General features: G+C 37.2%; 3 protein-coding genes across 5 annotated transcripts; 2 read left to right on the top strand and 1 right to left on the bottom strand.

The window, feature by feature from the left end:
• Positions 1–180: 180 nt before the first annotated feature.
• Positions 181–1,482, bottom strand: LOC109110593 (NEDD8-like). The gene is made up of 4 exons (XM_019123603.2): positions 1,162–1,482; positions 927–974; positions 760–842; positions 181–677 (listed from the first exon to the last, which is right to left on the bottom strand). Exons 1-4 carry the CDS (start codon positions 1,177–1,179, stop codon positions 515–517), a joined length of 312 nt encoding a protein of 103 aa, XP_018979148.2. The 5' UTR covers positions 1,180–1,482; the 3' UTR covers positions 181–514.
• Positions 1,483–1,702: 220 nt separating this feature from the next.
• LOC109112529 (zona pellucida sperm-binding protein 3-like) lies at positions 1,703–4,018 on the top strand. Of its 2 annotated transcripts, none has more exons than XM_042718693.1 (11): positions 1,703–1,863; positions 2,167–2,351; positions 2,424–2,527; positions 2,609–2,700; positions 2,771–2,951; positions 3,054–3,159; positions 3,244–3,332; positions 3,417–3,508; positions 3,601–3,693; positions 3,779–3,817; positions 3,899–4,018. In XM_042718693.1, exons 1-9 carry the CDS (start codon positions 1,788–1,790, stop codon positions 3,663–3,665), a joined length of 990 nt encoding a protein of 329 aa, XP_042574627.1. In that variant the 5' UTR covers positions 1,703–1,787; the 3' UTR covers positions 3,666–3,693; positions 3,779–3,817; positions 3,899–4,018. The 2 variants fall into 2 exon arrangements, with proteins under 2 accessions (XP_042574627.1, XP_042574628.1); XM_042718694.1 differs by having other exon boundaries at positions 3,776–3,817.
• Positions 4,019–5,321: 1,303 nt separating this feature from the next.
• LOC109108110 (zona pellucida sperm-binding protein 3-like) lies at positions 5,322–9,318 on the top strand. Of its 2 annotated transcripts, none has more exons than XM_042718690.1 (10): positions 5,322–5,476; positions 5,614–5,792; positions 6,180–6,277; positions 6,389–6,480; positions 6,556–6,736; positions 6,854–6,959; positions 7,044–7,132; positions 7,199–7,290; positions 7,573–7,657; positions 9,218–9,318. In XM_042718690.1, exons 1-9 carry the CDS (start codon positions 5,395–5,397, stop codon positions 7,617–7,619), a joined length of 966 nt encoding a protein of 321 aa, XP_042574624.1. In that variant the 5' UTR covers positions 5,322–5,394; the 3' UTR covers positions 7,620–7,657; positions 9,218–9,318. The 2 variants fall into 2 exon arrangements, with proteins under 2 accessions (XP_042574624.1, XP_042574625.1); XM_042718691.1 differs by having other exon boundaries at positions 5,361–5,476; positions 5,617–5,792.
• Positions 9,319–13,722: the final 4,404 nt, after the last annotated feature.

Raw genomic sequence — 13,722 nt, 5'->3', positions numbered from 1 at the left:
TTGAATCAGTTGCCGTAGCAACATTTCTTAATTTCTTTTGTTGAACTTGATTAATATACTATGAATAAAAACTGTATAGACATGTAAAAAAATAAAAATAAAAAAAATTTACACACATACAAAGTACATTTATATATTAATAAAAAGTATAATAGTAAAATAACACTGTCAAGATCTGGATGAGGAGAATGAGTTGAATTTATTCATTTAAAAAAAAAGCAAGATAATGCAAACTAATTTTCTTTATGAGCCATTATAAGGGATCAGTTACATCTTAAAACTTAAGTAAATGTGTTTTTAAGTGCACAATTTTATACCGTCATATACCGCAGAATGAAAGGGCAAAAACAAAGTTCTACATGAACTAACATGTAGGTTGTAAACTGTTCAAAAGTCAATCCCAAGCAGCTGTGATCAAGCTAACGATCAGACGGTGATTAATGCAAAGCCAAATCTCCACTTTTGGCTTTAAACACCAGAGCCTCCTGGCAATTCTGCTGTTTTGACGTACATATTAACACAGATTTCCACTATTTACAGTCTTTACAGAATAGACCAGGAAAGCCACCGGGGGATTGCAGGGCCAGTGCAGGTTTTGTCCTCCTCTGAGAGCAAGAACTAAATGCAGGACAGATCCTCCCTGGATCTTGTAGTCGGCAGCAGTCTTCTCATCATTCCTGAAATAAAGAAAGACAGGAAAGATTGATTTTTGCCATAATGCAGTTGAATTCAAACTGACGTATTAATGGGGATCTTTACATTTGTTTTCCGCTATAAATGAGTCTTTGCTGTTGTGGAGGGATCCCCTCCTTTTCTTCCACCCTCTCTTTGATTCTCTCCACCTTGTTGGAAAGAAGAAAATTAATTTTCAAAATACTTCCAATGATACAGAAATACGATCCACATTTTTAGCACAAAAAGCATACCTTGTCTGTAGGCTCGATGTCAATTTCTATTTCTTTGCCTGTGAGTGTCTGAACCACGATACAAAAATAATTATGATGCATCTCTATCACTCAACTACTAATACAAGACATTATTCTTCAGTTTGACAAGTCGATTAATCTTCCATTAAAAAAAAAATAATCACCCCAAATCAAACACCAACATGTTGTTTATACTGGACAGAATAAACTAGGCAGCGAAAAAAAAAATACTTACCTTAACTTTAATCAACATATTGATGGCTGTATTTTATCTCATACACATTAAACAGAAACTAGATAATATATTTTTAACACTAGTTGTTAAACCCTAATGCAAATGAACCGGCTAAAACCATAGGGGAAGACTTCCTGACTTCCTGTGTATCCGAAATAAATTCCGGGTATTTTGATAGAACGCGATGGTTCCGCTTTTCGGTGTCTTGTTAGATCCAAAATCCCCATAAAACCATGCCAAATTGATATAAAATTATGGATTGCTAAAGAATTACTTATACTCCGAATATAGACAAAAACAGACAAGTATACAATTATCCATTAATTAGAAAATACTGCTCTCTCTCTCTCTCTCTCTCTCTCTCTCTCTCTCTCTCTCTCTCTCTCTCTCTCTCTCTCTCTCTCTCTCTCTCTCTCTCTCTCTCTCTCTCTCTCTCTCTCTCTCTCTCTCTCTCTCTCTCTCTCTCTCTCTCTCTCTCTCTCTCTCTCTCTCTCTCTCTCTCTCTCTTTTTTTAATTTCCTCCCCAGTGCCAGCTGTCACAAATTACTAATTAGACCTAGTAGCAGAATTCAGCCGCTTACATAAAGTAATTGGTTTGCGTCTCATTGGGTTTGGACTACCTGATCATGAATTACCTATGGCTAGGATGTTTGGTTTTTGCAGTTGCCACACCATTTGCAATGCTTGAAGATAGTCATAATGGTAATGTGTATTATGGCACAAAAATATGATGCATTATTTATTCTCAAAAAGTTAAACCAACATTTAAAAGAATACAGCTTTAGCTGGTAGCTGTGTTTTGGAACACAGCAGTTGATCATTAGCTGGTAAACCAACCTCAATGCTTTAAAGGCAAGTAGATAGTTTTTGCTAATTATCTGCTTTGAAACCAGCTTCTAAACAGAGATAGTTGGGTTTGGATTGGCTTTTTGAGGAGTTATTATATTTATATTTTCTTTAACTTTCAGGCACACATGAGTACTCCCTCTCTCCCTTTTTCTACAGATGTCCAAATTACATGTGGGGAGCGTTCCATTCATGTTAAGTGGAAAGTGGATAAATCGATGACTGGAAATCCTTCTCGTCTTTTCCTGGGTAGCTGCTTTGCTTCACACTTCTCAAATCAGTCAAATGAAGGACCAGTTGCAGACTTTTACTATGGACTCAATGATTGTGGCTTCAGACGAATGGTAAGTTTGATTTCACTAATTGCTGAATCCTGAAATTATGGTGATTTTATTTTTTTTCTCCCTTCCAATTAGGCAACATTGAAATACTTGGTGTATGAGAACAAGCTAAACTACAGGCCATTGCCAAAGCCCCACCCTCCTTCTTTCAGCTATCCGGTTAGATGTGTGTATGACAGGTAAACACAAGTCTTTACCAGGACTCTCAACCCCAAATCATTCCCATTAATGATGTACAATCATTTCAACTATGTTATCAGGCCGAAGGGTTGGACTCCTGCTTTCCAGAGCTCTTCTGCTGGTTCTATTCAAGGTCAAGGAGAACTGGCCTTTAACATGGCAATTCTCAATTGTAAGCAGGAAAATCTACTGATTGTCTTGGTCTTGTCATAACAATAACTTGCATGTCATAATCCCTCCAGATAATTTCAGTGGCCCTGCAGAATCCAATGTCTTTCCACTGGGATCTTTTGTTCCTATTTGGGCTGGTGTTAACCAGCAAGCCCATCAGCCGCTGCTGCTGCTTCTGGAGGAATGTGTAGCCTCCACAACATTAGAAATCTACCCAGATACTCTTACATACCCACTCATCACCAACAAAGGGTGTGTACATTTATGATTATTTGAAATCTCTATTAGTCAGCACATTATTTTATTCAATTTAGTGGCCATGTTTCTATAATTGACAATGTGAACCCATCATAGGTGTCTTGTGGATGGTAAGACAAGCTTTTCCACGTTTTTACCAAGGCATCACTCCTCCTCGATTATTCTTAACCTTCAAGCTTTCAGATTCGCTGTGGGACAAGAGGTGAGGGAGTGCCTTTAGAGGAAAACGGTAAGTTGTTAAACATCTATTTGTTGCTGCCTATTGTTTTTTGTTTTTTTTCTGCAGGTCTACATCCATTGCAAATTAATTGCATGGGACCCTGACAACCTCAACGAAGCAAAAAAGGCCTGCAATTATAATAAAGACAAAGGAGAGTAAGTGTAAACTTGATTTGATTTCTTTAATTTAAGTTGATATGATTTACTGGAAAATATCTTATAATTCTGCTGTCATATAAGGTGGGAGCTTTTAGATGACCCATTCCAGAGTTCTGTTTGTCAGTGCTGTGATTCAACATGTCAAGGCCGTGGAAAGAGGGACACAGAATCTGGTAAATCAAAAGGATAATGCCAAAAAACTGATGTTAAATATGGCAAAGACTGGAATATGGGTTTGTTAACATGCAATGTGTCTGGATTACAGCACCTCAAGGACTGGTACTAAAGTCAGTGTTGGGACCTTTGACATTTACAGAAGTTTCACCGTGATGTTGCTCCATGCCATCCTTTCTCTTTTGTAATTATGTTCTTAGAATTGTTTAATATTGTCTTATGATAGTATTGTGTTATGCATATTGTGGTTTGTTTTTCCTCATTGGTAGGCTGAGTGTCTGTCTAGTGATGCAGTGGATGATTGACAGGTCAGTGGAGTGTACTCTGTACATGATATTCTTGTAATAAATCACCATTGTGTTGGAATAACTTTTTTTTTTTTTTTTTAGGTGCTGAATTCCTGATTGGAGAGAGTGACTAGGAGTGGCCCTAAGAAGTCGTCTGATATATATATTTTTTGACTGCTCCATCTTCTATTCATGTTATTCATTAAAGGGCTATGAAATATCCTTCGAGTCTATTTGAAGCTTTCTTGCTGTGATCGCTTCCTCTAAAATAAGTGTCAACTCTGTCTATTGATGGTGCATAAATAGGCTCAATATTTCCTTCAGTGCCAGTTTTCACAACACAAAACAGTTTTTACAACTAAGAGTTCTCCTAAATGGCAGTAAAAGTTTTTAGCGAAACGTTTTCTCTTAAAACCTATTCACAAATCTGCTGAGACAAACATTTACTAAGAAATCAAGAGAAGAGTTGATGTCGTTGCTATGGATGATGTCAGCTTGCTTACCATGCCCACAGTAATTGGCTGATTGTCTCTGTCAGAGAGTTATCCATAGAAATATTGTAGTGCAATATTTTGTTGCCATTTTCAAACAAAAGTTAAAAAAAAAAAAAAAAAAAGTTAATTGCCACATTCAAATAAAGATTTCAAAATGCAGGAAAAGTGTCATTAAACAAGTATATGTTCAGCTTATTGTCAGCCTCTTACACCTATGCTTTTCATAATTAGTGAATATGATATTAAACAGCCTTTTAATTAACAGAGTAGAACAATCATGGCTGATAGTAATACGTGCGAATGTAAAAAAAAAAAAATGGACACAAAAACAGCTGTTACTTCTTGCCCAACTGGTTAATGAAAACAAGGACATAATCAAAGGAAAATTTGGAGTTGGGAAAACCTTTTTAAAAGGTCATTATCATCAAATGTTTCTAAAATGTTTATGTTCCGAGGCAGATTGCTGGCAACAGCCATTTTAGGATAGTTTGTGGCTTGGTCTTGGTGACTTGGGAGTCCTTTTCGCTACTCCTAATGTTTCACAGATTTAGGAACTAGTTTTAGTGCTAAAACGCTTTGTGAAATACTCTTAGAGCAACAATTTAGGATTCCTAAATTTAGGATTGACATGCCCATCATTTTTAATGCAGGTATTCACTGACCCTATACACACACAAAACAGTAAATTTTTTAATGCTGCACATGTAATGCTGCATGGGAGTGGTTACTTTAGGAAGTAATAGCATTAAAGAGTTATTTTTGTAAATGTTGCCAGAACTATCATAATGTAATTATGGTTGATTTCTAATTAAATAACCCTATGCCTGGTGTTCAAATAGATTTACAACCTAGCAGTATAAAACTAAACATATATCAAATAAAATGTTATTCCAGTTTACATACATATATGCCAGATAATAAAACATAATGTTGCACTAATCTCTTCTTGAACACTGTGCTGCAAATATTTGTCACATTTTATGTGATCAGAGTTGGACCATTAGCAGCTGATGCTCATTAAGCTCATTTGAAAAATGCATTTCAGATGTGAATCCTTTAATCAGGTTAGCTATCAATCAAAGTGCATAAGTATTTCCTTGAAGTATGCTACAGCCTATTGTCAGAATGCCTTTCTTTTTGTTTTTTGTGTTTTCAATGCTGGCTGTGTTTTCAGTGGCACAAGCAGGTAAGGTGAGGCTTATACCAGATAGAGTATTTTAACACCAAGCCTGTAGCATTCACATCGTACACTATTGCTGTTTTATTTTTTTTATTTTTTTACACACTGATTTTAAGTCTGTCTCCAAATTCACTTCATTTCAGCAGTCACTGTGGACTGTGGCAAAAACTCTGTCTCTGTACGATGGGTTGATGTAAACTCTCAAGTGGATCCATCCCTACTCCGCCTAGGTGACTGTCCTCCGTCCCAGGTTTCAGTAAATCCTCAAGGGTCTGAGGCAGTGTTCTATGCTGAATTTTTGACCTGTAATATTAGGAGGCTGGTGAGTTCGGTGAAGAATTTCACTGTAATTCCTTGTTGGTAAATGTTAACTGATTTTGCTATCGGATTTATTCGTGTTTGGACGTATGAACTACTGAGCTATTAGTTAATAACTCTTTCCTATGAGGTGCAAAGGGTACTTTACAGTTCCTAAAAGGGAATTCTCCATATTCAACTCTTAAAACTTTTTGGAGCTATTTGTACATTTAATAAGACATGGCTAGAAGTTACTGAGATCTGTTTATGAAACGTAACTATGCTTGTTCATGTTTGATTCAGCAGTGCTCCATATTACAAAATGTTGTGTTTATGGTTTAATGCATTCAACTGGCAATATAATATAGAAAAGTATTAAAGTAATCTATTCTCAATCTTTTTACCTTCATAGGTGACAACCAACGAGATTAGATTTGAGACGGAGATCACTTCTCCTACATTGTCAAAATCAACATCATTTTATTACCCTGTTGCCTGTGTATATGAAAGGTGACATCTTTGTTTATTAAAATGTATCTGAAGACCCTCTTTTAATGGCGTAGTGGCTGCTAGAAGACCATTTAAGATTAATGCAGATCAAAACTGCTGCCTTTCTTTCAGGAAAGAAGACTGGGTTCCTCCTTTGTATGGTCCTTTGCTGTTTCATACACATGGCCAAGGAGATCTGGCATTTGGTATGGCTCTCATGAAGGGTATGTATGCACTTTTGTAACGAGACGTTCTTGATGACTTGAATTTACAATGGTCTTACATATTTCTCTTTGTAGATGACTTCAGTGATGTGGCCACTACCACAACCTTCTCACTAGGCTCAATGATCCCAATTGCTGCCTCAGTCGCCCAGCAGAACCATCAGCCATTAATACTGCTGCTGGATGAATGTTTTGCTTCCACAACACCAGAATTGGCTCCAGATTCTCCTGTTTACCCACTCATTACCAATAAGGGGTATGCGTGTAGATAAGATGTGCCCTTTCTGAAGCAAAAAATGTTTTCTTGTGATTTGCAGCGTTCTTAGTCTTAATACCCTTTTAATTTTTTTTTTTTTTTTAATTTCACTTTAAGGTGTCTTGTAGACAGCAAAAATGCAAACTCCAAGTTTCTGCCAAGAAATCAGTTGTCAGAGATCAGGTTGAGTCTTCAAGCTTTCAAGTTTGCCACTGGAGAAGATGCAAGTTCACTTGGTTTATTAACTTACTTATTTGTTCATTCATTTGTTGAAGTGTTTGAACTTATTTTGCATCAACATCCTCAGGTCTACCTGCACTGCAGGCTTGTGGCATGGGAACCAAGGGACTTGGATAGTGGCAATAAAGCTTGTCAATATGACAGGACCAGCTCACGGTATGATTGATTAAAAATCGAAAGCCTCTTGTAGAACTTATGAATAGGATCTTTCTCTTTTTACAGATGGGTGCTGGTTGATGATCCATCCCAGAGTTCTCTCTGCAGCTGCTGTGACACTAACTGCCAAGGAAGAAAGAAAAGAGGAATAACAGCAGGTCACTGTTCCCTATTTTTGCTTACATTTTTACGTTACTTTGCCGTGAAGTGTAAAAAAAAAAAAAGTCTGTCTGTCGACATTTGAAGTGGATCAAAACCTTATTGAAGTGGTCCTAAAATCTAAAAGCATTCTTGTCTTAGGACAACTTTGACTTACTTTTTTGATACACTTCGAATGCTGACTGTGTATATATAGGAGCCAGTTCATGAGTCCACGTGAAGAGTCATTGCGTACGGAGTTTTACTACTGGACATGAACTGACTGACTGCATGATCCACAGATTCCACAGCTGTAAATTCTGTTCTTGGGCCTCTGGTTATAATTTAAAACTGAGGACTGGGTCATACCTTAATGGATTTTACAAGGTTTGATATTTTGTTTATTGCTATACATTTCATCGTGCTTTTCCATTGTGTTTTTTTTTTTTTTTTTTTAAACCACTGTCATGGCCAAAAGTTTTGGCAGTGACACATTGTGTTTTGCAAAGTTTGCTGCTTTAGTATTTCTAGATTATTTTTCAACGTTTCTATGGTATACTGAAAAATAATGAGATAGGCATAAGTTTTAAAGGCTTTTATTGACAAAATATATAATGGGTCAATATTTACAGTGTTTATTTACAATATTTGCAGGCCAAATCCTGACTGATGGTAATCCATTCTTGCCTTATTAGTTAGAGTTGATCACAATTTGTGGGCTTCTGCTTGTCCACTCGCCTTTTGAGGACTGACCACAGGTTCTCAGTGGGATTGAGATCCGGGGAGTTGCCTGGCCACGGATCCAAAATTTCAATGTAATGATCTTCGAGCCACTTCTTTATCACTCTTGCTTTGTGACATGGTGCTCAATCATGCTAAAAAATGCACGGATCACCAAATTTGCTTACGGATGGTTGGGAAAAAAATCTCTCTCGCCGGACGTTTTGATTCCATTCTTTATTCATGGAAGTGTTTTAGGTAGAAATATGAGAGAACCCACTCCCTTGGTTGAAAGGCAACCTCACACATGGATGGTCTCAGGATGCTTCACTGCTGGCACAACACAGGACTCATGGTAGCATTCACCTTTTCTTCTCCGAACAGTCGATTTTCCAGATGTCCCAAACAGTTGGAAGGAAGCTTCGGAGAAAATAACTTTGCACCGGTCTTCTGCTGTCCAATCATTGTACTTCCTGCAGAATTTCAGTCTGTCCTTGATGTTTTTCTTGGAGAGAAGTGGCTTCTTTGCTGCCCTTCTTGACACCAGGCCATTGTCCAAAAGTCTTTGTCTCACTGTGCGTGCAGTTGCTCTCACACCAACCTGCTGCCATTCCTGAGCAAGCTCTGCACTGCTGGAGGCACGATTCTGTAGCTGACTCCTCAGGAGGAGACGGTCCTGGCACTTGCTGGACACTCTGGGATGTCCTGAAGACTTCACTGCAGTTGAATAGCTCTCCTTGATGATCTGGTAAATGGTTCTTTCAGGTGCAATATTCTTTGTAGCAATTTCCTTGCATGTGAGGCCATTTAGAAGCAAAGTAATGATGGCTGCACTCGTTTCTTTGGAGGTAACCATTGCTAACAAGAACACAATGATTGGAAGTGCTTCTTCCCTCCTTTTATAGCAATCCGTTTGCTCTTACAATCTAATTAGTATGATAGTGATTTCATCTGACTAGTACTCATTCACACTTTCACATGTGCTGCTGATATGATTAGTGAATGTTAGCTGGTCATTTTGTGTCAGGATTGGTTTTTGTTTTTTGGCCAATTGAGCTTTTTGCAATTATTTAAAGTGCATCTGATCACTCTACACAATCTAGAAACAATGTTAATGAACATCACAACAGCTTAAGCAGCAAACTTTGCAAACCAAAATTTGTCACTGCCAAAACATCTGGCCATGACTGTATCTGACCACTATTCAATGTTGAATTATTTCCAAAGATGGGGGCCTCAAAACTACTGGAGTTGTTTTGGACGTCTGGCTGGAGCTGATCATATTCAACTGTTGTGATTCTTAATCCAAATAAACCGTTATACATGTGGATGTTGTTCCTTATTACCTATACTAAATATTGAGTTGTGCCTCTGCAGTTATTTTTTATTTATTTTTTTTCTTCCCAAGTGCCCCCAAACCATTTTAGTGTGAAAATGTCTACAAACACACACGTCTATTAATCTCAGATTGATGCTTTCCAACTTTGGAAACAAATGAGCACAATTGGTGCTTTTCTCGCAGTTGTGATGGACAAAAGTACAGGGAGTTTGAATTTGGCAAGTGATTTTGTGCCTCCACACTGACTAACAGCAAAGGCTGTTTTAAAACCACTTTTTATAATTTTCTTAAACTGCCCAATAGATGCCCCAAAAAACAATTCTCAATTCTCCAACGGTTTATGGCGCCATCGACTGGTGAATTAGTTCAGTGACACCTGCGGTCCTGCGCTCATTCGAAGCCAAGTTGAGAGACAATTTACCACGTTACTCTAACTGCAGGTAAATTATTCAGATGAACGCTATTCGTAATAGTATTTTTTTTTTTTTTTTTTTTTTTTTTTTTTTTTTTTTTTTGGTCATAGTATAAACAACTTATTTTACCGCAATCGACAATTTGCGTTCCAAGTTACAGCATGATTAACGTCGGCATGAAACGTGTTTTTCAACTTGTACATCTCTGATGTTAATGGTATCTTTTAATACTAATTAGTTTTTGTAGGTGACCTCTTTTATAGTAGTGAAATTAACTGGTTTCACTGTAACAACTGTTGTGTGAGAGAAGGGAATACAAGTGAGTATTACGCAGTATGCTCATTTTGAGATTTTTTTTTTTTATTATTTATTTATTTTTTATTCTATTTTCGAGGCTAGTGTGAATCACTTAAATGTAATACCCTGCTAAAGGTCAGTGTCGAGTTTGTCATGCAAACTGTAGCTACCTTCACATATCTGGGCCCATATTCACAAAACATTTTATCTTACCAAGAGTTCTCCTAAATAGCAGTAAAAGTTTTTAGCAAAGAGTTTTCTCTTAAAACTTATTCACAAAGCTGCTGAGACAAACTTTTATTAAGGAATAGAGAGAGGTCTTAAGATAAGATTAAGGGCAGGGTTGACCTCATTGCTATGAATGACGTCAGCATGTTTACTAACTAGGCCCACAGTAATTGGCTGATAGTCTCTGTCAGAGATTAATTCATAAAAATATTGTAGAGTAAAGATAAAGGTTTAAAAGTAAAAATGTTGCCATATTCAAATAAAGATTTTAAATTGCGGGCTAAGTGTCACTAATTAAACAAGTATGCGTTCAGCTAATTGTCAGCCTCTTACATGTATGCTTCTCATAATTGGTGAATATGCATATAAACAGCCTTTTAATTAACAGAGTAGAATAATCATGGCTGATAGTAAGACATGTAAATGTAAAAGAAAACCAAACTGGATGCAAGAACAGCTGTTACTTAGTCTTAGTGAATTAGGACTCCTCTTCACTACTCCTAATGTTTCACAGATTTAGGAGCTAGTTTTAGGCGCTACAGTGATGCGGAGAGACACAGAGGAGACAAATTGTTGAATAAAGTCGTTATTTTTGTTTTCTTCCCAAGCAAAAAGTATTCTCGTCCCTTAGTAACGTTACGGTTGAACCACTGATGGCAGATGGACTATTCTGACGATGCTTTTACTTTTCTGGACCTTGACAGTGTAATTTACTTGGCAGTCTATGGGACAGTCACAAGCCTCCCGGTTTTCATCCAAAATATCTTAAATTGTGTTCCAAAGACAAACAAAGCTTTTACAGGTTTGGAAAGACACGGGGGTAAGTGATTAATAACAAAATTTTCATTTTGGGGTGGAATAACCCTTTAATTTATTTTAAAGATTTGATTTTTAGTTTGATAAAAGATGGCACAAATAAAGGCTGTTTTTCATTTACGTTGGTCTCTCAGTATAACAAGTATTTTGCTAATTTTTTGAATGAGGTTGTTCGAATTGAAATTACACAAACAAAATGTAACCCACTTTCATTTTCCAATGCAAATGTAATTGAATTTGCGATTAAAAGAGAAAACCATTAAATGTAAAAATCAAAAATATTTCCACTTTTCATTATTTTGTAAGCTGGGCTCAATTACAACAAAAAATAATGTTAGAAATAAATGTCAAACAAATTGCATTTTTTCCACTTTATTATAACGGGAAACAGCTACATTACGCAAGGAATGGGAAAGAGGAATGTCTTGAACTCTTCAGCATCAATTTATCGTATAATTTTAATTAACAGCAGTTAATGTTAATGTTCCCTTTTTATAGGTGGAATTTGATCACAAAACTGAGACGTAATTTATCGTTAAACATACCAAAAGATCTGGGCCTGTATTCATAAAGAATCTTAATGCAAAAAGTAGCTACTAGTGACAAAATTCTAAGAAAATTCTTAGAAATGTGGGCGTTTACTTTTAAAATTAAAGAAAAAAATCCTAGTAAAGAAAAAGTAATTCAGAAAGCATCTTAGCCCTTAAAAGAAGTCTTAAGGTCAACTTGTTAGGAGCACAGACGAGGACTTTTAAGAGGCTTAAGAGTTTCTTTAGCAGAGGAGAAAATGGCAGAAAGACGAAGATGGAGAAGAAATGTGTTGCAGACAATGGATGACAGGGAGTTAGTAAGACGCTATAGATTAGATCGTGCAGGGATCATGTTTGTGACTGATCTTATTAGAGACGCGCTAACATCTCTGACACAGCGCAGAAATTCCATAGCGCCAGAACTTAAAGTAATCACTACATTACGATATTTGGCATCTGGGAAAATGCAACAATTCAGTAGTGATGAGCAGAGTGATCACACAAACAATTATACAAACAATTACAGCACTTACAGAACCTCTTATTGTGTCGCAGTTCATTTAGTTTCAACTGGACATTCCCACCTTGCAGGCTCAAAAACTGCATTTATGAATATAGCAGGCTTCCCTGGTGTTGTCGGAGTAATTGATGGAACCCACATCCGAATTATTGCACCGTCGGAAAAAGGGGACGTTTATGTTAATAGAAAGAGGTACCACAGCAGAAACATTCAAGTGGTTTTCAGTGCAGATTATAGGATTATAGACATTGTTGCAAAATGGCCCGGCCCAACACATGATGCCAGGATACTGGCGGAGAGTGGCCTGAGACATCTGTTTGAAATACGTCGTATTCCAGCAAATTGCCACTTGTTAGGGGACAGTGGTTATCCTTGTAAACCATGGCTCCTCACACCTTACCTCCATCCTGGACCAGAGGTCACAGCTAAATTACAACAGGTAACAGTGACAAGTTAACATACACTTAATGTGTGTGGACTTCAAATTTAGAGAACAACAAATGTGTTGCAGTGCAGTAGTATTTGTAGGCTACTCTACTTCCCATAAATAACCTACCATTATGTTTTTGAAAATATCAACTGAATGCTGTTCATTTTCATTAACTCACAAGAAAACACGAGCCGCAGTCAACAAAGACTCCTTGGTCAACTAAAGAGGCGCTTTCACATTTTGCATGGAAAGGTGCGACTGGCACCAGGAAAGGTCTGCAAACTGATAACAGCCTGTGCAGTGCTTCATAACATCTGTAAAGCTAGACAAATTGCAGACCCTCCCATGGACAATCGGGCTGATGAAGAGGATGATGAAGAATCTGTCCCAAAATGGGGAATCCTTACAGAGCCCAGTTTTACTAATTTGCATTTCATGTCAAGTCAAGTCAAGTCAAGTCATCTTTATTTATATAGCGCTTTAAAACAAAAAAGATTGCGTCAAAGCAACTGAACAACAATAATTAGGAAAAACAGTGTCAATAATGCAAAATGACAGTTAAAGGCAGTTCATCATTGAATTCGGTGATGTCATCATGCAGCTCAGTTCAGTTTAAATAGTATCTGTGCAATAATTTGCAATCAAGTCAACGATATCGCTGTAAATGAAGTGTCCCCAACTAAGCAAGCCAGAGGCGACAGCGGTAAGGAACCAAAACTCCATCAGTGACAGAATGGAGAAAAAAACCTTGGGAAAACCAGTGCTCAGCTGGGGGGCCAGTTCTCCTCTGGCCAGACGAAACCAGCAGTTCAATTCCAGGCTGCAGCAAAGTCAATTGTGCAGAAGAATCATCTGATTCCTGTGGTCTTGTCCGGTGGTCGCTGAGACAAGGTCTTTACAGGGGATCTGTCTCTGGGGCTCTCATGTAAGTTACAGTGAATGTAATATAAAATCGTGACTAAACAGACACTAGCCAACATTTTCATTAGAAAGATATTATGAAGACACAAAAAACATATTTGTTATTAGTTTTATTTTTTAGTAGCTCAATTTTTAGTTTGTAGTACTCCTTCTGTAGATGGAGTACTATTTTCTGCTGCTTTAGGAAATCCATCTCCAGTTTTTTGTCTACTAGGGATGGTGTTGAAGCAGCTGCAGT

Source organism: Cyprinus carpio, chromosome B2 (genome assembly GCF_018340385.1).
Source record: "Cyprinus carpio isolate SPL01 chromosome B2, ASM1834038v1, whole genome shotgun sequence".
Classification (NCBI taxonomy): Eukaryota; Metazoa; Chordata; class Actinopteri; order Cypriniformes; family Cyprinidae; genus Cyprinus; species Cyprinus carpio.
Note: the sequence above shows the minus strand (reverse complement) of the source record. Positions and strands in the feature narration are given on the sequence as shown.

Bases quoted from the DNA above. Each gene is read 5' to 3' on its own strand.
- LOC109110593 (XM_019123603.2), bottom strand. The intron at 843-926 runs GTATGCTTTTTG...CTTTCCAACAAG, and splicing joins ACATCGAGCCTACAGACAAG to GTGGAGAGAATCAAAGAGAG. The intron at 678-759 runs GTAAAGATCCCC...TCTTTATTTCAG, and splicing joins ATTTATAGCGGAAAACAAAT to GAATGATGAGAAGACTGCTG.
- LOC109112529 (XM_042718693.1), top strand. From the start codon at position 1,788: ATGAATTACCTATGGCTAGGATGTTTGGTTTTTGCAGTTGCCACACCA. The intron at 2,528-2,608 runs GTAAACACAAGT...CTATGTTATCAG, and splicing joins GTTAGATGTGTGTATGACAG to GCCGAAGGGTTGGACTCCTG. The intron at 3,509-3,600 runs GTAAATCAAAAG...TCTGGATTACAG, and splicing joins AAAGAGGGACACAGAATCTG to CACCTCAAGGACTGGTACTA.
- LOC109108110 (XM_042718690.1), top strand. From the start codon at position 5,395: ATGCTACAGCCTATTGTCAGAATGCCTTTCTTTTTGTTTTTTGTGTTT. The intron at 6,737-6,853 runs GTATGCGTGTAG...TTTCACTTTAAG, and splicing joins CCACTCATTACCAATAAGGG to GTGTCTTGTAGACAGCAAAA. The intron at 7,133-7,198 runs GTATGATTGATT...CTCTTTTTACAG, and splicing joins TATGACAGGACCAGCTCACG to ATGGGTGCTGGTTGATGATC.